Below are 24,328 nucleotides of genomic sequence, written 5' to 3' on the forward strand. Positions count from 1 at the left end.
GGATTTTTTTTCTTTGACTAAAACACGTTCTATTTAATATCAAAATAATACGGTTTTATTATAAATACATTTGTTGTGCGTGTGTGTGTGTAAACAGTTTTACAACAATTTCCGTTTGAGTTTTAATTACATTTCAATAAAAAATAATATTTTGGCAAATAAACCGTTAAATCGTTTATAAAAACAAATAAACACGTGGAAATAAAACAAAGTAACAGCAACAAAAGCTTAAAATAAAAACAAACCTTAATTAAAACAAAAGCTTTTTAAATAAACAAAACAAAATAATATAAAATTCTTAATCATTTTTTAAAAAAGTGTTTAAAAAATAAATAATTTCTTTAAGAAAATTCTTTAAAAGTTCTCAAAGTTTTAAAAAATAGTAAACAAATTTTAAAATTTAGTGTTTTTAACTACCAAACCTTTGAATATATGAAAAAAAAAATTAAAACAATTAGTGCTTTTTGCGTGCTAATTTAATGCAAATTATAGAATTTGTTTTATAAAAATTAAATCAAATTAAATCCCGCAAAGGCAGCCACCTCTTTTTGGAATATTATTCATTTTTATAACACGCTACGTTGCTTATTATTCTATACAACCTAACCCAGCAAACAATTTTGCTGTTTGTTAGCGTGTTTAAAGTTAAACGTGCTTTTTAATTTATTCGGTAAGTATTTATTAATGGGAGAATTAAAATGATAAACAAGATCAACAACAACAAAAAACGCAAAAAAAGATTTATGGCTTTTTAAACTTTTTTATATTTGCAATTTTTAACCATAAATTTTAAACAGGCTGTAATAAGCAATTGTCATTGTTTATAACAAAAACAAAAAGTTTTTAATATAATTGATTACTTAACTATTGGAGAGATAATAGCGGTTTATTAAAAAATTCTTCAAACAGTATTTTCTTAATGCAAATGTAAATAATGTGTTAACTTTTTATGCAATTTGTTAAAAATTGCAGTCGATTTTAATAATTCAAGCTTAATTAAACATAACTGCTATTACCTGGGTAATCTATCACTTCTTTTTGTTGTTAAGCCGCTGGAGAATAGGGCGCCTTTAAAATATTTTTGTCGGCTGATCGCAATTTATCAGGAAATTACTAAAATTTAAAAGTCGCAAGCTTTTGTTCTAATAATTTTCAATTCAAACTTTAACTTGCACTAAGAAAAAGCTTGCATTTAAAAACAGCTTTAAGCTTTTGAAGCATTTAGGTTTGCTTACATCTTAATAATAGAAAGGACTATCTATCTTTATTCATTATAACTTCTCAAAGGTTTTTAAAACAGATTTTTATAAAGTTTTAATACAAATTTTTAAATAACCCCAAACATTTGGAAGAAAATTAGATTTTTAAAGTTTATTATACAAGTTCAAAGTCGAATCGTTTTTGATACTATTAAAAATATAAGAATTGGTACATTCAAAGCGGGCTTTCATTTTATTTCAATGTCACTTAGATTTCTTTGATAAGTATGTTTGATAAGTAAATCTTTCAATCTTTCAGGCACATTTTTCAATAGCTTTTTTCTCAAAGCTAATTTCAACAAAAGGGAAAATTTGTTGAAAGATAATTAAAATAAATATATATATTTACATAAATAAATCTCTCTAGCATTTATTAAAATTAATTATCTTTTTTTAAGAATTTATTTAATTAATAAAATGTTTATCATAAAGTAAAACTTAACACTTACGCTACTTGGTCACAATAATTGAAAGTTCACGATGACAAGTAAATGACAAGTAAGCTTGCTAGTTATGACAGGAAGACTCTTCTTTACAAATATTTTAAAAGAAATATCTTAATGGAAACCGCATTGCAAACAAGTTAGAAAATATTTAATTGAATAATTAATTGAAATTTCAAAACATTTTAAATTTGTTGAATAACTTTTATAAAAGAACTTCATACCATCTGCATTACTTTTAAGTACCTTAATAATGAGTGCAGTTAATTTTTAGTTTAGATCTAGTTCTGTTTAGTATTAGCTCAGTTCTAGTTCAGTTCTGTTCTAGTTTAGTTCTAGTTCAGTTCTATTTCAGTTCTAGTTCAGTTCTAGTTCAGTTCTAGTTCAGTTCTAGTTCAGTTCTAGTTCAGTTCTAGTTCAGTTCTAGTTCAGATCTTGTTCAGTTCTAGTTCAGTTCTAGTTCAGTTCTAGTTCAGTTCTAGTTCAGTTCTATATCAATTCTAGTAGTATTGTTGAATAAAAATCACATAGATTTATGATTATAAAGAGTTTAATTATTTTGTTCCAGTTTTATGTTTAATTAACTTTTTAAGTTTTGCTTAAAAATTCTAAAGAATTCTTCAGAAATGTCTATATTATTTACTGGGTTATCTTCGGCTATAGCTTTTAGTATGACTAAGTATTTGAAATAAACCTAAAAACTAATGCAATTTCTAATCTAAAGTGACAAGTTAACAATTTAAATTATTATTTAAATATATATGTGAATAACAATTACCATAAATATAAAAATAACAAACAAATAATAAAAATTAATAACAAACTGCTAAATTAGGTCAATTAAAATTATAAAAAAATAAAGAAAAAAACACCGTGTGAAAAGCTACAAATTATTAACAGGAAATAATTCTTACATAAAATAAAACCTAAAACGTAGGAAAATAAATAAAACTGAAAACAAAATATAAAATTTATAATAAACATGTCTAAAAATCCAATAACCACTAAGACATTTTACCGATAACCTTGATTAAGAGAAATTTTTCATGTGGGGGGAAAGAAAAAACAAAAAAAAAAAGGTTCACTCACGACGACATTATTATTAATATAAGAAATTAATATTTTAAACAAATTAAACCAAAGAAAAAATAAAAAACAAAGTTAGTTACTAGTTATTAAGGCTTTAGTAAAGAATTATCAAAAGATAACCGACACACATTATTCACACATTTCGAACATTTCCATAATTTTAGTTTTCTTACAAATTAAAGTAGAATACGTAGCCTTAAACAAATTATAGTTTTGGAGAAAATAAAACTTTAAATCTACGGGGTTCAATGTGTTTATGTATTGGTTGCTGAGCAGCAACAACTATAACTATAACTAAAGCAGCTCTAATGGAGAGTAATAAATTATAATGATGTTGCTGCCCAAGTTATTATTATTATTACTACGGACGATTATTAATCAGAAGCACATTTACATATTGAATATTTTAGAAATTATTTCAACAGAATTGAATTCTGTGTAAAACAGTAACAAACTAGATACATTTTATATTTATCTATCTTATGTTCATATGTAGTTTGTTTATTTCAAAATAAAAGGGGTTTCCTAAAAGATACAAAACTCTTAAACAAGCTTACACACACCGTGTGTAGCACAGAAAAATACTAAATAAATAAAGATTTTTTCATTTATTTTGTATAGATTTTGTGTTGGCCAGAAAACAAGTTTTCTTTTTTTTTTAAATCTAAACTGCTGGCTAAACATTGAAAAATGATGACTGGTTATAGGAGAACAAATAATACAAATATCGATGAGATATGTGTATCTCATACACTGCATATGGAAATGAATTTTTTCGTTTTTTTCGCTTTTTTCGCTTTTTTTCTTCATCTGTTATATTAATGATACGTTAGGTTTGCTGTTTGTTGTTGTTGTTTTTTTCTTTAAGGAATATTTAATTAGCTTATTATTTCATAATTTTTATAAAAATAAATTAATAATATTTTTGTGTTGATTTTTTTGTTTTCTTACGCTCCTGAACAAAGATTTATTAAAAATGCAAAAATAAAAGTCATAAAAATTATTGTCTGCTGGGAATCTATAAAAATTTGTCTTCTTTTTTTTATAAATTTAAACGCTTTATAGGTATTTTGTTTAAATAAATGTGGTTTATGAATTTATGGAATTTTGTTAATTTGTTTTTTTTTTCGCATAAAAAACGTTATAAATAATTTCGAGGTTGTTGTTTGTTTTGTAGCAGACAGATGTTTATTTTTAAAAAATTTTAAACTTAATGTAATTTTAACACTTTTATAAAAAACGACAAAAATTATTAACATTTTTTTTTAAATTTGCTAAATTTTTAGTTCCTTTAAAACAGTTTTTTGTTTTAAAACCTTTAAAAGTTTAAAGCTTTAAGTTTGAAGAAAAAGTTTCTAAACTTTAAAATAGTTCATAAATTAAACATTTAATCTGTTTGTTTGAAGAGGTTTAGCTGCCACAAAAACTTTAAATTTCTACTTCAAAGCTTTAAAGTTTGGTCAATAACTATTTGAAAAAGCTTTTAAGCTTTATTTCCCTACTTTATAATTTATACATAAAAGCTTCAAAACATTAAATTTATTAGCTATTTGCTTTATTCATAAACATTTTTCAAAGGTTTATAGAATACATTTTTTATGAAAATTTCATTTATAAAGCTTTAATAAAAGTTTTTGAATAAGATCCTAAAAGTGTAACTTCTTATTTAAAAAGCTTTAGCTCTAACCAAGTAAAAGTTTAGTTAAAATGTTCAAAACTTAAAATTTCTGACTTAAAGTAAAAAAGTTTGGTCAATAACTTTAAATAATTTAAAAAAGCTTTGAAGCTTTAATTTTCTAACTTTATAAATTAAATAAAAAAGCTTAACAACATTTAGTGTATAAGCTTAAAAGTAAAAGCTTTAAAGCATTCATCGACAGAGAGTAAAAAATAGGTTCTCTTACTGGTTTTTATCGTTTTTGTGAAATTAAGAGTGCAAGAAAGCTCTTAACAAAGCTCTTTGCTGATCAGGGCTTTAAAACATTAAGTTTATTAGATTAAAGGACGAAAGGCAGGGCGATCCAAATAGTGTCAAAAAAACTTTCTACTAGAACTGTCGAAATCTAAAACTTAAAAAATAGTATTTTTTAAGTTGTTGTAAGTTATTTTTTTGAAAGATTAAAGAAATTATAAAGAATTTTTGAAAACTTTAAAGTTTTAACTAATTCTAAGAAAACAAAGTTAAAGATTTTAAAGCTTTTTAATTCTTTAAAATTTAACTTTTATTCTAATAAAAGTTAAAAATATGAAATCTGTTTTCATTTAATTTTCTTTTTTAAAGAGAAGTTTTGAAGGCTGCATTAAAAGTTTCTTGTAAGTTGTAAGTTTTTTAAGTTAAAAGCTTGAAGTTTAAAGCATAATTTTATATAAAAGCGTGTGTGTTTATAAAGCTTTTAGATATTTGTATTACTTAGTACTAATTTTTAACTTAATTTTAGACAAAATTTCTATTTTATTGAGATATTTTTAAGTTTATACGATTACAAGTTAAAATTTATGGTATTTATAAAGCTTTTGGAATTACTCATTACCTAGTAATCAACAAGGTAATGAGTAGTGTAGATAAAAAGTAAATAAAATGGAAAAAATTTTACATACAAAATATCAGAAACTTTGTTGATAATTGAAACAATATAGATTTCTTATTATATCTTTAAAAATTACTGTGTTTTTTTAATAAAACTTTTGGTTATAAAAAATATTAAGATCAATAACTTCAGGCTACACTTTCGTTAATAAATGTAAACACCTACACTTTTAATAAAATTAAAATAAACAGCAAAAAAAATGTTGACGAAAAAAACACTCATTCATAGATGTCTTACCATTTTTGACAAATTTCAATTTCTTGAAATAAAAAAAAATCTTAAAAAAAAAACTTTATAAAAATTCATTCATATAAAAAAATGGTATAAAACTTTTAAAGCTTACATCCGCTTAAGAAACCAGAGTCAAACCACCATTGATAAGTTTAGTTTTTTTTTGTAAGTATTTTGGAGACCAGGAAAATATAGGCAAATAGTAAAACCAACTTTAAGACTTAATAACTAGCAAATTGACAGTTGTTGGTATGTTGGTTGTAGTTGTTTTGGTTGTTTCTTCAATTCCTCAGTTGAAAATGTACAGGTTTCTTTTTTTTGAAGAGATATGTATGTATTTACTGGCAAATGATTTCTTGTGAGTTTGATCATGTATTCATGAATGATTTTTATTCCTGTTTGTTGTTTGTGTTTTTTTTTTCTTAAACCCAGATATTTCGAGACAGATATTACAATAACATCAACATTAAGTTGGGTTTTCAATATGAATTGCTATTGTTATTAATGTAAAGAGAAAAAAAACTAAAAGATTGAATTGAAATTTCATTTGTTTTGTATGAATACAAGGTTGGAGGAGTTGTATGTTGTTTTTTTATTTGTTTTCAAAGATAAAAGGACGCACCTCTTTTTTTTCCAGACTCAGTTTGTATGTAGTTGACAAAGCTATTTAAATAGAAATAATGATCATTCAGGTGTGAGCGTTAAGAAATGAAATCAAGATTTATAAACAAACCAGACTTAATGAAAAATTATTTTTGGTGGAGAAAAAAAAGGGGGAACCAGTAAGTGAAATAACATGACGTAATGTCACTCACTTTTGAAACAATTGAAAACCAAATAGAATTATCAAGAATTTAGATTAAACAAATTTTGTTAGTGTTCCTTAAAAAAACATACATTTTTTTATGAAAAAAATCTTTAACTGTTGACGGCAACTTAATTGATCTTGTATGGTACAGCATACAAGTTTTTTTATTATTATTATTATTTTTTTTTTATTTAAAACCATTAAAATTAGAAATCCATTGAGGAAAGCTTTAATTTCATAGATGACAAGTTTATAAATGTGATGTTTCTATCTTGGATTTATAATTACAAAAACACATACACACACCAACAACAACAACATACAACACACAACTCCCGTCATGATAATTGCATTTTGATTTATAAGAAATCTAATTAAAATAAACAAATTGAAATTTCAATTAAAATCTGTGATTATGAACACAGCAAAAAAAAACCCGGTTTAAGCCATAAAATTTTACAAAAAAAAAAAAAAATAATAAAATAAAATTAAATATGATTAAAACTTATAAAACTAAAGTAATTCTAGGCCATTTTGCAATTCAGTTTTTTTTCACAGTGTAAATTTTTATTTGTCTACTCTAAACAGTATTAAACTTGTCAAATTTTCACACTTTTTTAAGTTTTTGGCACAAAACTTAATTAAACTTCAAAATAGATTTTAAACAGATTCATCAACAAACACACAAACAAGTTTACAGTTGCTAAATAAACAGCTAAAAATGAAAATATTTTAGCTAAAAAAAAAGCTGATGTTGACAGCCACGCATGCGTAACATGACAACAACGCAACGTTGTAGTTGAACATCATGATGTTTTGTTTGTTTGTTTATGATGCATTTGCAACTAACTCTAATGCATAATTTTTCAAATGTTATTTTTTTGCTTCTTTCAAATAACAAAAAGACAAATCCACTACTTCCACTTGTCAAAATGCATTTAACACCATAACAAACATGTAACGAACAAACTTAAGAGTTAAATAAAAATGTAAAATTATTATATTATATGCAACTTCACAAATGGCGCAACAAATTTCCACGCAAATCCACACGTTTACCTAAAGCAAAATGCACTCAAGCATGCAAGAAAAAGTTGCAGTTGCAAAGAGAGAAACCATGCAACAAACGCTTTTTGAAAACATTGCCATCAAACTATTTACTACATACTGTTAAATGCTAAAAAAATCATCATTGTAATATTTATTGCAAATAAACAGTAAAAACAAAAAACAATATAAAATCGTGATGTTCCAAAACTTTTCTTATTCCTTTGAGTTCCAAGACAACACTTAAAGCTTTAACATAACTCTCGATAGTTTCTTTAAAAAGCTTTTAACTTGTTATTTCGTGCAAGATCTTTCTTTGGAACAAGATCGTCTGCTTTTTGCTGCTTTGTAAAGTTCTCAAATGTGTATTACTCTCTATAATAAAATGAATTGATTTCAGTGGTTCATAATGGATCCTTAGATGGTAAAATAGAAAGAGTTTTAAATGATCTCACAAGATTTCATACTCACAAGATCAATACTCAAAGTTATGCTGATTTTAGTGTTGTAAAGCTTGTAAGTGATCTACATCATGTCTTAAATATTCTACAAGTATCACAAGATCACTCTTCTAAATATCTCTCTCTAAAACTCTTTAATCAAAAGTCCAAAATACTTTTAATAATGAGTAGACTTTCAATGAGCCTAAATTTATCTAAACGATCTTTTGATAAATCTCTAGATCTCTTATGAAAACGATCATTCCTGCAGCTTTGCCAAGATCTTAAAGAGGCAAAAGTTACAAATTTTGTAATGAAATGAAAAGATCTAAACAAAATTGATCTATGTTAAACCTCAAGTATATTTCCACAAAAACTATCTTTCTGTTAGCCTTGCAAAGATCTTAAAGAGACAAAATGTAGGGATTTGTAGCTCTAGATTAAAATGTGCAAGCGATGTTTTGAGAAATTAAAAAAATCATTCTTAAACCTCAAGATCACTTCTGCAAAACTATCTTGTAAATAAACTATTTTTCCTGCAGCTTTCCAAAGATTGTAAAGAGGCAAAATGTAGAGATTTTGTAGCACTAGCTTAAAATATGCTAAGATCAGAGCATAAGTGATCTTTGTTAAACCTCAAGATCACTTCTGCAAAACTTTCTATCTTGCAGTTTTGCCAAGAAACTATTTTTCCTGCACCTTTACGAAGATCTTAAAGAGGCGAAAGTTAAAGATTTTGTAACTCTAGATTAAAATATGAAAAAGGATTTGAACAACAATGATCTCGAGAACACTTTGGACAAATAAAACTTTCTGTAATTTTACAATGATCTCAAAAAGGCATAAGCAAGAAATGGATTTTATTCCAGCTTAAAATTTTGCAAACAATTTTAGATCACTAAATATATATTGTGATTAGAGTTCCATTACTCCTTTGAATCACTTTTCTAATATCAAAGCTGATCTCTTTCTCTCTTTTGTTATGTTTGATGAGTTATTAATCCTAAAGAAGACTTGTATATTTTGTATACAAACGGTTTTTTTTTGAGAAATCAGAAGATCTAAAAATGAGCGATTTTTGATGAAATTTAAGATCAATTTTGCAAAACTATTCTTCATGTATTCCTTCTGCTTATAATTTCATGTAATTTTACTCTTTTGAATCTCTCCACGATCAATAATAATCTTCTCTCACTCTTTTGCCATTTTTTGATGATGATTTATTAATCACGTAGAAGATCCTTTAAAAGACTAAGAAATCTTCGTGATTTAAAATATTTACTTTAATCTTTGAAACACGATTTCTAAAGACTTAATTAAGGTAAAAGTGATTTAGACATTGATCCTCATATTAGCTGAGCAGAAAACCTAAAGGCATATGTATAGTGATCAAATAAAGAGTAGCCTAAGAGAAAACATTCTCTAGATTGTAGATCACGCGAACATTATCAAAAATGTCCTACAATGTTAAATGATCGTGATCAATTAGAGCAGTGATTGGCTAAGAGCACTTATGCTCACACGTACTATATATAGGAAACAAAAAAGCTCTTTTAGCTCTCTTTAACATTGCCTAATAAAGAGATCACTTAATTGATATAAGAATAATGATATTTTGGTAATAAGTTGTGATAGTGTAAAAATAGCTTAAGAAAGCTTAAAAATACGATCAATTATTTATGTGGAAAGCTTTCCAAAGTTAAGTTTGGGGCTGTATAAAACGGTTAGCCTTATCGAAAGTGTTGTTCCTGTTCCCCTTTGAGAACCCATGTGGCCAAAAAATAAAAAAACAAACTTTTCCATTTTCAAAAGCAACAAACGAAATAAAGAAAAACTGTCAGAGGAATATGCTGCTGCTTATGGTTTTATGCATTTTAGCATAAATTTTTTACAGTAGCTTTTTTTCCCAACAACACAAACAAACAAAAATGAAAAGAGAAACTGGTTGCTTATTACAAAGTGTTTATTAACTTTGGCAGCACAGGCAAACAGAAGTAAAAGATATGCATAGATGTCTATCTAGATAATATTCCAGCAAAATTGTAAATATTAAATGATAAGCTTTTGGCTGCTACTTACAAAGTGTAAGATGTAGCAAAAACTAGCAGTTTAAATGTCTTAAACCAGCACTTTTTCTTATTTATTTATGAATATATTTTTAATGACTAATAACATTTTTTCCTAACCTGCTTTAACAGTGGGTGACATTGTTGAGTTAACGTTAAAATATGAATATTATTTTTTAATACATGTTTTTAAACATTTTAATTAACATATTTGAAATGTAATTAAAATATCAAAAATAACATAATTAAATATGAGTTTATTAAAGTCATAAGTTTAACTAGTTTTTCTTAACAATTTTCTGAAAACAAAAAAATAAATAAACAAAACTAGTTAGATGTCTTAATTTGTTGGTGAAGCATTTTAGCGGAAAATTTTTAATTACTACAGTGTGTTTAAATTTTTTTTATAAAACTATAGTTTTCTTTTTTTTAAATACTGTTCCTATATTACTGCCTTAAACTGTGTTTAAAAGTGTTGGCTTGTAGTCAAACGGCACAGCAAGTGGTAGCAATTTTTAATCAGTCAATTTTAGCTGCCATTTATCGTAAACAAGATCTCTCTTGTTTTTCTACTAACAGCAATAAAAGCAAGAATTTTCTTTCATATATTTTTGCCTATAAGCTAAAGTGTTGTAACTCACATATTTGTATCTAATAGAATTTCATTTAAGAAAGTTTGTTTTAATACAAAATTATAAAAATTGGTAAAATTTTGAATTTATTTAAAAATATTGAAATATTATAGAACTATTGTGTTTGTTCTTTTGCGCCTAAGAGAGCTTTTCTAGGTGTGAAGGCATTTTCGAATATTTGTTAATATTTGCTTCCAATCTTACTCTCAAAACTTAACAAATATTTGGTATCATTTTTAACAACACATTATTCAAAACTTTTCTCCAAATTTTCTCTAAAAAGCAACTAATCTTAGATGATATCTCTCTCTTTGCTGCTGTTTCGTAAAGTTCTCAAAAAAGCTGTTTCGTAAAGTCCCTCCTAATAACAAACGTAATGAACTAAGTTTGCTAAAGTTTGTTTTGGTTTACATTGTATCATCAAGCAAATTTGAAAGCTTTTTCTTAAGCTCACAGATCACTTGTCATAATTACACTTTTCTTAGCTTTGTTAAGCTTTAAATAGAACAAATGATCGTAATGTTTCTTTTAAATTAAAATGACTTTAATGGTAAACGTATTAAAACTTGTTGTGAGCTTTTAGTACGTGTGAACGCTATAAAGCACTAGAGAGAGGGCTCATTACTGCTACCAACAAGATTAGGGATTAGAATCTAGAGTACTCTCTTAATCATTTTTAAACATATCAGTAAGAAATTTTACTTATATTTGTTAAAAAGTTTTTTTTTTAAAGAGCTTTTTAAACAATTCAGATACCATTATTCTGCAAAACATTTTTATCTTTAAAACAATAGAAAGCTACAAAAAGTTTTAATTCATTTCAAAATTTGGAATCTATTTAAATCAGTTCTCTCTGTATTAAAAATAATAAGCTTTTGTAAATGTGAATGCAATAAAGCACGAGTGCCTCTGTTTAGGTGTTTGTTACATGGTAAACTTTTAATCAGATCTTTTAGTTTTGGCTTTTGCATACACAATAAAGCTAAAGTGAGAGTGAAAGCTTTCTCTCTTTGATTAGGGTCTTAATTGTGATTTAAAACAGATCTTTGTGAAATTAGATAAATAGTTTTTCGGTCTGGCTTTATTTGCATTCTATAAATTTGTAAGTGTGACACAGAAGAGCTTTCTGTTGCTTAAATCATATCTCAACGAATTAAGATAAATGACATTTGTAAACTTTCGTCCGTGTAAACGCAATGAAGTAAGAAAGTGAGAGCTTTCTGTCTACGTTTCTTAGAAGAGTTCGAAATATTTATTTACATCAGTTCTTAACAGATGAAGATATATGACTACTCGGTTTAGTATTTTGATTTAAATTTGAATTTTGATTTAAACCAAATCTCTGTGGAATTAGACGAATAACTTCATGTCTAGTTTTGTTTGTATTTTATATATTTGTAAGCTTTAGGTGTGACCGCAATACAGCAAAAGAGAGGAAGAGCTCTTAATCAATTTGAAAGTTTTGTATATTTGTTTAAAACGATGAAACGATGCCTTAATTGAAAAGAGTTCTATTAATTTTATAATACCAGTAGATAATACTCTATACATTTTTTTTCCTAAACATTTGTTATTGAAATAAAACCATTAAAACCCAGTAATTGTTTGAAACAAATCAAAACAGTAGTAGTAGTTTTCACAAAAATTCCCACAATTCAAATATGACTCAAGGCATAAGCAGCTACCGTAAGTACTAATGGCTCATAAAATAAAGAAGGGAAAAAAACATCCAAATATTATTTTGACCGTAATTGCTAAGCGTGTATTGAAATAATACACAATTTTAAATAAATCATTAAGAGATGATTTCAAAATATGACTTTGAATTATTGAAATATTTTTCTAACGTTAATGTAAGTAAGTGCGGGTGCACAAATAAACTAAATTAGAAATATTTCCAAAAATAAACACAACAAATATTGCATGATGATCATTAATGTAATGTTTGTTATTTTTTGTTGTTTTGTTTTTTTCGAAACACATGACAGCTTGAGTCCAGTTTTGATTTTATTTTGTTTGTTTAACCGGAAATAGCAAGTAATGTTTTTGAGGGAGATGTGTTAAAGAGACTTATATCTCTTGTACTTGAACGTGCTTTAAGGTCCGGAAAATGATTTAAGAAAACAATGTTTTATTTGTAATGCTTTGTCATAGAAATGCCTTGCTTTTAGTTTTTAATAAATAGAGTGTTAAAAATTTCTTGATGATTGTCTGTGACATGATTACACCACAGGATTTCGTTTAGAAATTTTGGAATCTATAAACCAAACGTTTGTTAAAGAAAAGAAAAATTTGTCAAAAACAAATTAAAAATTTGAAAATTTTTTATTTTTTGTTTAGTTTTGAAAATATGTACTTTCGGTTGAAAATGTTTGATCTAAGCTAAAACAAATGAAAGAAAGAGATTTAAATAATTTTTATTATGCTTAGACCACAAATAGACTAAAGCCAGGGTGGCAGCAACAAAAACAACAACAACAACAGGAGGGTTTTAAATCTAGGGAGATTTAAAACCAGGCTTAAACGAACACACACATGTACATACATATGACCTAAACTAGAACTGCAGACAAATTAGTCTACATTTAGACAACAACAATAACAATTATCAATAGTAAAAAGTTCACATATTGTCTACAATAGTTTCTGCACACACTCACACAATAGAAGGTTCTTTAACAAACACACACAATAAGTACCCAGTTTAATGGCAAATCCTGGTGCTAGGGATTAAAATCATCTATATCCTCCTGCTAATAATATTCCATATAAATTTTTTAAAAAGAAACTCTCTTCAATTATCCTTTTGCTCTTTCACTCAAACACAAAGAGATACTCTTTAAAATGTCCACACCTAGCATTGTCAGGCAAGTAGGTACCCTTAGGTTATTTGTCATTTAACGCTCTGCCACAGTTATTTAGACAGTCATTTACAAATCATCATTGGTCTACCGCATATCATACCATCCAACAGTAACCAAAAGATAAGCGCGAACAAAAAAAATAAAATAAATAGTTGAATTAAAGATACTACGTACATTTTTGCAAATAATAATTATCACTTATCACTCACCCTGCCTTGGAATATAAAGTTCGTTCGTTCGTGTGTGTTCGTGTGCAACAAGAATTGTGTAAAAAATTGAAATACAGACCCTAAATTACACGCTTGCCTTGACACATAAATTAATAACGCATCTGTCTGGAAAATAAACTCTAAATATTGTGATTCAGTTTTTGCCACCAAAACCCAACCAACAACCAACCCTTTTTTGTAACACTCTCTCAAACCTTGGAAAAAAACGTACGCCATTCTTTTTTATTTTCATTTTGCATTTTATAAATAATTATGTTTATAATTTTAATTTATAATAATTAATTAATGTTTTTCTTTTTTGCTTTACAGTTTTTTTGTTTACCTTTGTGTAAACGGCTTCACAGTGGCTCTTCACTCAACAGAAGCCTTAATGGCTGCCGGTTTTCTTAAATCGGGAGATTTGGGACCCCATCCACACAGTTATGGTGGTCCTCATCCTCATCATGGACCACATGGACCTTTGCCGCCTGGTATGCCGATGCCGTCATTGGGACCCTTTGGTTTACCCCATGGCCTAGAGGCCGTCGGGTTCTCCCAAGGTATGTGGGGTAAATATCGCACCAATTTTGGTTAAAAAAAACAAATAACTATTTTAAAAAAATTCAAATGTGGTGAAAGTGTTAGTGTTCATTTTTCCAAATTCATAAAGCTTAGTTGGTTACTACGTTCCGTTGACTTAACGTATCAGCTGATACGTGTTTTTCATACAAAAACTTGACAACAATCACACGGTCATACTTAGGACTTAAACAGGTTTGCGTAAGCCATAAACGAGTCAGCGAATTCATCATGGAACGGCACTTAGATACTAACAAAGACTTTAGTTATTTTAAAAACATTTACAAAGATTTTTTTAAGTCCAAATTTAGTCTGAAATATTAGTTATATCAATCTTAAATTTAATTGCAAAATTTTTTTAATTTTTTATAAATATTTTTCCAGAAATTTTACAAAAACTACGTAGACTTTAGTAATTAGACCAAAAAAGCTTTTTAAGGAAGCTTTAGGCTTCATTTAAAGCTGTTTGAAAGTCTTTCTAATATTTTTAAACAATTTTAAAATTCCAGTTTGTCAAAGTAAATGCTAACAAAATCTTTTAACTCAACTTTAGTACGTTTTATGTGAAAGAAAAAGCTTTTGAAAAAAGCTTTAATACTTTTTCGGTACATTTTACTTCCAGCTTCAAAGTAATCTTAAGAAATCAACTTGTTAAAAGCAAATCTTTTAACAAAAATGTTTTTGTAACTTTAGTACTTTTTCGTTGGTACTTTTCGTACATTAAAACAGACTTTTTTGAGCTTTTTCTCCTAGATCAAGCTTTTTAAAAGTCTTAATATATTAAAGTAACGTTTTCTTCTTAATTATTTTATAATTAACTAAAAATTGAAAGTTTTTGTACTTTTTAGGACGGGTTTTTAACAATTTTGTACTTTTTTAAATAAACTGTTCAATAATTATCTTTTAAATTAAAGTTTTTTAAAAGAACTTTCTTTTGAATAAAAAACGCAATAGTTAAGTGACTAATGGTATAGTAAAGGTTTAATTAAGGGACTTTTTTTAATGAAAGACCAATTTTGAAAAGTACTTTTTGTACTTTTTTGAAAAAATTAAATAATTTGTTCAATAATTCCCTTTTTGGTACTTTTTTATGCAATTTGTTTATTTTAAATAAATTTCAAACGCTTTTTAATTAAATTTCTAAAAGTTTAAAGTAATTTTGTACTTTTTTAAGAAATTAAAAGATGTGTTTAATATCAGCCTTTTTGAAACCACATTTAGTACCTCTTAGGCAATTTGCTCATTTTTTTTAAGAAATTTTAAAAGCTTTTTAATTTATAAAAAAGTTTAAGACGTTTAAAGTTTTTTATTTATACAATTTTTATTCGAATAGTAAAGTGACTAAAGTTATGGTACTTTTAGTAGTATTTTTCAGTAGTTTTTGTACTTCTTAAAGAAATTTAAAAGAAATGTTTAAACATTCCAGTTTTGGTACCTTTTTGGTACATTTTCCACTTTTTCTCTGAAATCTCAAAAGTTTTTTTTTATATAGAAAGCTTTTGCTGATAAGTTGAGGACTAGAACAGGCTATCAATTTAGAAAAAAAGTGTTTAATAATTTATATATTAAAGTTTCAAATAGTACCTTTTTGGTACTTTTTTTATAAACTCCCTTTCAAAGCTTATTTTTACTAAAATTTTGCTCTAATATTAAAATTTCCTTTTTCTTAAAAAAACGTAAATTTTTATTAAAATTTTAACCTTCACAACTATTAACCATTAATTATTTGGGAATTTTTTGTTTTTTCTTCTTCTTACAACTTATTTGTCATTTATTGTTTTCAAAAAAAAATCGACAACAAACTGTATATGAAAAAACCAAAGAAATGACACCATTTGTTAAGCATAAAGAAGAGGAAAAAGAATAAGATTTCACTTTAGTTTTTATGGATGGATAATGGCTAGAAGTTGTCTGTTAACTTGTCATTTGCTACGTCACTGTATTTGTCAAGTCAGTGCACGCAAGCGCTCATTATTCATTTTGACAATATTATTGATAATGATGCAATATGAGGTTTGTTTTTTATTTTTCTCTTGACTATATCTTCTTGAAAACCAAGCAAGAACTGGTAATATATTTTTTTATTGAAATTCATATTTTGAATTAAAGAAATGATACCAATCCACTTGCTGTTGCTGCTGCTGTTGCCTACAGGATGTGTTGCAAGCTGTAGCCGTTGGGAGTTTGTTTTTTTTATTTTGAATCCTAAGTGCCCAGATAAAAATGTGAAATATTCCCAGAGGTTTGTTGTCATTTTTCCAAATGAAATCACCTTGTCATCTTTAGTTAAAATTGAGTTATCAGTGAAGTTTTGTTTTTGTTTTTTTTTAGTCTTTTGGCCCGTTTTCTTTAAGGCCAACAACATTTTGTTTTGTCATGACAAATCATTTGTCATTTTCAGTTCGTGTTTTTTTATTTTGTTTGTTTACAGAATCTTGAGTTGATAAGAAAAAAAATTTAAATTAATGATTTTTAGTTTAGTTTTCAAAACATCAAGAATTAACACTCTGTTAAGAAAAAAGTTCTTTACTTTTTTAAATTCTTTATATTAGCTGTAGTATGCAAATTTATTTATTTCACACACTAATTTTAATGTTAAAATTATGTTAATTTTCATAATTTTTTATTATACACTAAAACTATTTAAATTCATTTATTTAAAATACATATTGGAAATTCCATTTCAAGATAAAAGAAAATCAAATTTGTTGATTTTTGACGTAGGAAATTTTAATTTTGAAAAAAACAATTTTATGGTTTTTAAATTATCATTAATGAAAAGAAATTCATAAAAAGATCAATTTAGCATATTAATTGCTTTTGTTTATATTTAAAGCAAAAAAGACATATTTTTGCATATTTATTAAAAACTTTTTAACTTTAACTATATAAATTTAAAGAATAACAATTTGAAAATAATAGAAAAGAAATTTCCTAAAAAAAGTTTAAACTTTTATTAGGGAGTGACTTAAACTACAACATGCTGGGTTAAACATAGTTTAAACTAGTAACAGAGGACACTTGAATTAGGATCATTAGGGATATTATAGAAATTTTTTATTTGTAAAGACAAATTGTACTGTTTCTTATATTGCTGATTTACTTTGGTACTAAAGTACTAATAACAATTTAGTTGATATATTATGCTAAAGTCCTGTTTTAAGTCCCTTTTTTCTTTAAACAGCCTAAAACAAAGAAATTTCTATAAAACTCGAAACAACCAGCAATCAAGTGTTAATTTAATGAAATCAAATTTTAAATGTCATATTTCCCATAGTGATGAGTTTGGTTCTTTTTTTGCCACCTTTTTCCTCTTTTTCATAAAAAACAGTTAAAGAGAAAAAATTTAAAAAAAATTATCTAAATTTAAGCAAATTTTTAAATTTAATTTAAAAAGTTAAATTTATTATTTTTTTTTAACAATCCAGCAAATATTTTGATTTTGGTACTATATTTAGTACCTTTCTCATTTGAACAACTAAAGAGCATTAAATTTTTAAACAGTTTACAACTAAATAGAGTCAAATTGTAATTTTTAATTTGAAATAGTACACTTTTGAGGATTTTTCTAACTATCTAGCTGTAGCGTTAAGTTTGGTACTATTTTTAGTATCTTTTTCAGTACCTTTTTCAATAATACAACTAAAAAGTAGGAAAGTTTTTACAGTTTTAGTACTTTTTTATCAATACAACTAAAGAACAAAAAAATGTTTAACAGTTTTCCCCTAAACGAAACCGATTTGTTAGTTTTGCTTAAAGAAAGTTAAATTTTGAAGTTGTTATGTACAATTCAGCAAAATGTTTAAATTGGTACTATTTTTAGTACTATCTTTAGTACCTTTTTTATTAACACATCTAAAGAGCAAGAAATTTCTTTAAGTTTTTCTCTAAATGAAACCAATTTCTTGGTTTTGCTTTAAGAAAGTAAATTTTCTAACAATCCATGCAAAAATGTTAAGTTTAGTACTACTTTTAGTACCTTTTTCATTAATAAAACTTAAGAGCAAGAAATTTCAATGCAATTTTCCCTTATTGAATCAAATCTGTTAATTTGTCTTAAAGAAAGTAAATTTTTTAAGTTTTTTCTAACAATCTAGCAAAAAATGTTTAGTTTGGTACTATTTTTAGTACCTTTTTTTATAGTTTTCCCCTAAATTAAACTAATTTTTTAGTTTTACTTTGAAAAAGTAAATTTTTCAAGTTTTCGCTTCTAATTCAGCAAAAATGTTAAATTTGGTACTATTTTTCGTACCTTTTTCATTTAAACAACTAAATGAGCAAAAAATTCTTTACAGTTTTTCCCTAAATCGAAATGATTTCTTAATATTGCTTTAAGAAAGTAAATTTTTGAAGTTTTCTTTTACAATATAGAAAAAATTTTAAATCTAGTACTATTTTGAAAACCATTCTCATTAATGCAGCTAAAAAGGATGAAATTTCTGCAATTTCTTCTACAATTAAAAACTAAATCAACGAAAACTATTAGTTTTAAATAAAGAAAACAAATAATGAAATTTATAAATAGTAAGCACGGTGGGCTTTTTGTTATAGAAACATTCTTTCTCAGAAACAATTTTACTTCAATTACTTTCTAACACAATACACAATGTAACGCTTAATACTTTAATTTCAAAATACTCTTACATTTAGCTTAAAAAATCAAAAGTCCTTCAATTAAAATCAACATCTGAATAAAAAAAATATTCCAAAAAATTAAAGCAGCTGTTTTAAATCTTTTTAAAAATTCATTTATTTAAAAAGGCACGTACATATGCCTCAATGCTAACTTTTTGCCATAGCTCTACACCAACTGCATAAATACTTAACTGGGATCATATAACAGCATTAAAAAAAAACTACAGATACCCTTTGACAAAAAAAGAAGAAAAAAAAAACAATAGCTAAAAAAATATACAAGAAAATTTATAACATTAAAAAACTATTTTCCGACGGGCCCAGCAAGCTGGAAATATAAAACACAAATCCTATTCACAGCGAATAGGGTGACAAAACAATAAAATCGTTGTTGTAGGATTAAAAATATTATAAAAGTATATAATATATAAAAATATCTATATATACATTATATACTTTCATGTAATAGAAACAAAGTATGTTTGCTGCGCCACCAAACCAATAGCTGGCAGTTAGCCAGCGAAACATCTAAATAACAAGGGTGGTTGATAACTATATGTTTAGAACAGGCCTTCTCATCTGTTGGCTTATATATAAGAAAAAATCATTTTAATCAAATTGGGGTGGATATTATCATTGAGTGAAGTTTTTCTATTAAATGGCGTTTTAGAAATTTTCTAATATTCATGATTTTGAGGGTAGTAAATGTTTATTTAAATAAAACACCTTTTTTTCAAAAAAGTAAAAAAGGACACAACTTTTTCCTACGCCATTTCTTTTTCTATTAAACAATAAAACTTTTTTTTTACTACAAACTAGTAAAAAGCAGTAAATATTGTTCTTTTTTAAGTTGTAATAAACAGCAGGATATTTTAGACAACCTTTTGGATATATAATCTCTTAATTAATTAGTTTTTAACTAAAGTTAATATATTTTGTTGACTTTCCAACAGTTTTAAATAAACTACTTCTTTTTGTCACTCTTAGCAATTTCACCACATTGTTTAGGCATTATTTAGTAGTTTAAAGCATATTTTTTATTAATTATTTTTTTTAACTTGTGCCCCCTCAGGTGTTAATACCCGCAAACAGAGACGTGAACGCACCACATTTACCCGAGCCCAGCTGGATGTTTTGGAGGCTTTGTTTGGCAAAACACGTTATCCCGATATATTTATGCGCGAAGAAGTGGCTTTAAAGATTAATCTACCAGAATCTAGAGTACAGGTAATTTAAATTTTAAACTTATTTTTATTACTTTTTTAATATGATTATATATTAACATAAAAGTTTTCTTAAAGAGTTTAAAATAATTTAAAGCTTTTTAATAATTTAAGATCGACGATTTTAAATTTTCTTACAAATTGCTTAAAGCAAATATATACAAATGTCTCAAAAAGATTTAAGCAAGTTTCCCATAAATTATTCAATGTTTATCTCAACTTTACCCAAGAAATATTAAAATTTTCTATAAATTTTCTATTTTTAAAAAAGTTTTCAAAAATAATTAAAAAATTTTTTCATTTAAAAAAGAGTGAAATTTAAGAACTTTTCAAATTTTTAAAAATTTTAAATTTCAAAATATATAAAAATTTTAGAAAATATTGAGATTTTTAAAAATATGTAGAGATTTTAGAAAATTAAAAAAAAAAGAAGCAATTTAAATTTTTTTTAATTTCGAAAATTTAAAAAAATCTTCTATTTTAAGGAAATATTTAAAAATTTCCTCTTTTAAAAATATTGAAATTTTAGAGTTTTGCAAAATTTGAATTTAAAAATATATAAAAATTTTAGAAAATATTGAAAATTTAAAAAACTTGTTTAAAATTTTGGTTTAGAAAAATTTTGAAAATTCTCGTTTTATATAAAATAATTGAAAAAGTCTTTTTAAGGAAAATTTTGACTAAATTTTAATTAAAAAAAAAAATCCTAAAAGTTATTATTCTTATTAAAAATTGTTGCGTTTTTATAGCCATTTTTGCTTTAATTCTCTTTATAGAAATAATTTTTATTCAAACATATTTTGAAACAAAAAAATTTTCATTTTCCTTTTATAAAATCAATTTTTCTTTTGTATAAAATTTATCATTCAATTCCCATATTTTGTAAAAATTTTCGTTTCAATTCTCTTTTTATACAATTTTTTTCATTCAATTCTCTTGACTTATATTTTTTATTAAAAATTTTCTTTTCAAATTTCTTTTTCTTATAAAATTTTCGATTCAATTGCTTTTCAAACTAATTGTTTTTTATGTATAAAATTATCTATTCAATTCTGTTTTTTTTTTTAAATTGAAAAGTGAATTTTTTATAAAAGAAAATTCGATTCAACTCTTTTTTTACAAAATTTCCAAAATATTTCCCTACTTTTACAAAATTTTCGATTCAATTCTCTCCTTTTTAAGAAATTTGCGTTTCAATTCTCTTTTTATTTTTACAAAATTTTTGATATTTTATTCGAACGTTCCTTTTCAATTTAGTTTTCTTATAAAATTTTAAATATTTTTTTTAAATTTCTGAATCCTCTTTTTAATAAAACTATTTTCAATTTAATTCTTTTATTTTTAAAAACTATTTTTGATTTAAATTTATTTTAAAAGAAAACTTTTAAAAATGTTTTTTGCTTATAAAATTTTTTAAAAAGTTGCCTATTTGAAAAAATTTTCTTTTTTATATAAATTGTCGATTCAATTTTCCTTTTGTATAAAATTTTTCATTGTTTTTTAATAAAAAAATTCAAATATTTCAATTTTAATAAAAAATTTTCCAAAAATTCTCTTTTTCCAAAAATTCTTTACAAAATTATTATTTTATGAAAAATGTTCATTCCTTTGCTCTTTTTGCGAAAATTTTCATTTCAATTACCTTTTTACAGAAAATATTCAATTGAATTATCGTTCTTGGAACACAATTTTCAATTCAATTTTCTATTTTTTTAGAAAATATTTGTAAAATTCCTTTTTATATAGTAAAAGATTTAAACCATTTATTTTGCTAAACTTTCTGTAAGAATATTTATTTCAATTTAATTAGAAATTTAGTTTTTGTTTAAATTAAATTAATAACTTAATTAATCAATTTGGTAACAACTTGTTTTACCTCACAAAATGTGACAGCTATCTGTATTACACTTTTATATTTTTTGTCGTATAGAACAACTCTGAACTATTTAAATGTCAATTACCTTTAAGGTTTTTCCACCTACATAGACACCTACTAAGAATTTCGTGTAAATTACAATTATACCATCTATTCGTTACAAATTTTCAAAAAAAAGAAAAGAAATTCAATACATTTCTATTATTTGTTTAAAACACGTACGTAGCCAGCAGCACAAGGATACCATAGGAAAGCTACAATGAAAACTAAACTGAGACATATGTAGATACATATAGACCAGACTAAAAAGCAAAAAAAAAAGAAAAAAACAAAGTCATAGTCGGTAGACGTATAGGACAGTTGACAAATCTACAAAACAATAAAATAAATGTACTTTAGTTGCAGCTACAACAACTACAACTATAATTTAGGCCTTCTTTGTAAGCAATACATGTGTTATTTTATTTAAAATGTTTTAAATAAAATAACATTATTTTCTTATTATGGGTGTTGTTGTTGTTGTTGAAAAAGAAATTTTTAACATGACTAGAAGATACAACAGTCAAACACACGTAGACATATTAATACAGACGACAACTTGCAACGTGTCAATTTTCACGAGTGGTCAATTGCTAAAAACAAAAAAAAATTAAAAAAATACCAACAAGGGCTTCCCTGTTACAATTTACAAACCAACATTACATTACAACACGAACACAAATCTTGCAACATGTTCTTTTTCTTTTGCCTCCTTTTTTTATTTAAAGTTTTACAACAAATAAGCAAATGTGCAAGGCATGCAGTTTTATTTAGTTTTGTTTGTAGTTTATGCAACCCAAAAAGAAAAAAAAAACACAAATGGTATTCAGTGTCACGTCCTTAAATTACATATAATCGATTTTTTTGTTGTTTTGGTTGCAATTCTACAGCAAAGGACAATTGTTGTAAACAGCAAAAAAAACCTTTTTTTTAGAATATTTGTTTGTTTATTATCACAGTTGCTGCTTACTAACGGCTGTGTTTGTTTAAACATTTGATAAATTATGTTCTGATGTCACTCTCTTCTTCCGTCTCCTCGCTCTCCTCTTTAACATACCTATGTAAACAGTTATCAAGCAAACAAAAATGACATCTCAATCCTGCGAAACACAGATCTTTTAATTCAACAAATTCTCAAATAGACCTAAAGGCATATTAAGGGTATTTTTATGTCCTCAACTGCGTTGTTGTATTGTTGTCTGATAAGGACATTTTTTTATTGTTATTGTCTGGGTTTGTTTATTTTCATTTTTATTTTATGTTGTGTGTGTTTGTTGAAAGATTGTTCTTTTTTTTCTGCGAAAATCATTATTGTTCATTGCTTATGTTGCAACATAATTATGTCATTTGCTTGTTTCGGGCCTTAAAATAAATAATTGTATTTTTGGCAAAATCATCATCAATTTGTAAATGATCCTAAATAAATAGTAATAAATTTTATTATGTGTTTATTTATATATAGAAGAATTTAAAGGGAATACTGTGTTTAACTAACACAAATTATCACTTTGTTAATTGTTGTAACAACTACAAATTAAATTGTACTTTTAAACCCAACTAATAAATTTTCCAAAAATTTATATTTTTTTATAAAAAAATTCTGATTAAATTCTGTTTTTATTCTCATTTTTCATTTTATGTTGTATTAATTATTATTTTGGAAAAATTTCTTTTTTAACGAAATTTTTCTTTCTTTTATATGTAACATCTGAAAAATGCTCTCACCTTTGCTTTTTTTTAAAACAAAATCCTCTCTCTAAATAAAAGTTTGTAAAAATTTCTCTATTTTTATTACACAATTTTAGACTTTTTCTTTTCTAAAGAAAACTTTCGCGAAATTCTCCATATTAAAGACAACTTTTAGTTATAACTCTCTCTCTATTTCTATAAGAATCTTTTGTAAAATTTTCTTTTTTATTGAAAAATGCTCTCTATCTTTTATAAGAAACCTTCCCAGGATTCCCTTTTTAATAAAAAGCATTGAGCTAATTCTTTATATTACAAACAAATTACTCTTTTTTTCAAAAAGAACTTTTAGAAAATTCTCATATTTTTAAGAAACTTTCTCTCTCTTTTATAGAAAATGTAGAAAAGATGTCTTTTATAGAAAACTTTTGCAAAATTCTCTCTATTTCATAAAAAAGCTTTTGCAAAAGTTTTTTTTTCATTAAAAAAATCTTTCTCTTTTATAGAAAACATTGATAAGTAACTGAATTCATAAAAAAATTGTAAAATTCTCCCTTTTATAAGAAATTTTTACAAAGTTTTCTCATTTTCAAAAGAAACTTTGGTAAAAATCT

At 25.3% G+C, this 24,328-nt stretch overlaps 1 protein-coding gene across 2 annotated transcripts in view; it reads left to right on the top strand.

Moving 5' to 3' along the window:
* Positions 1–366: 366 nt before the first annotated feature.
* LOC111680505 (homeotic protein ocelliless) overlaps positions 367–24,328 on the top strand; it is a 32,963-nt gene continuing 9,001 nt past the window's right edge. Inside the window, exons 1-3 of one of the 2 annotated variants that reach the window (XM_046946793.1) lie at positions 367–670; positions 14,007–14,236; positions 19,963–20,117. In XM_046946793.1, the coding sequence (XP_046802749.1) occupies positions 14,068–14,236; positions 19,963–20,117 (324 nt within the window). In that variant the 5' untranslated portion in view covers positions 367–670; positions 14,007–14,067. Of the gene's footprint in view, positions 671–14,006; positions 14,246–19,962; positions 20,118–24,328 lie in introns of both variants that reach the window. The other variant, XM_046946792.1, reaches the window with a different exon arrangement.

Source organism: Lucilia cuprina, chromosome 3, assembly GCF_022045245.1.
Source record: "Lucilia cuprina isolate Lc7/37 chromosome 3, ASM2204524v1, whole genome shotgun sequence".
Taxonomy (NCBI): domain Eukaryota; kingdom Metazoa; phylum Arthropoda; class Insecta; order Diptera; family Calliphoridae; genus Lucilia; species Lucilia cuprina.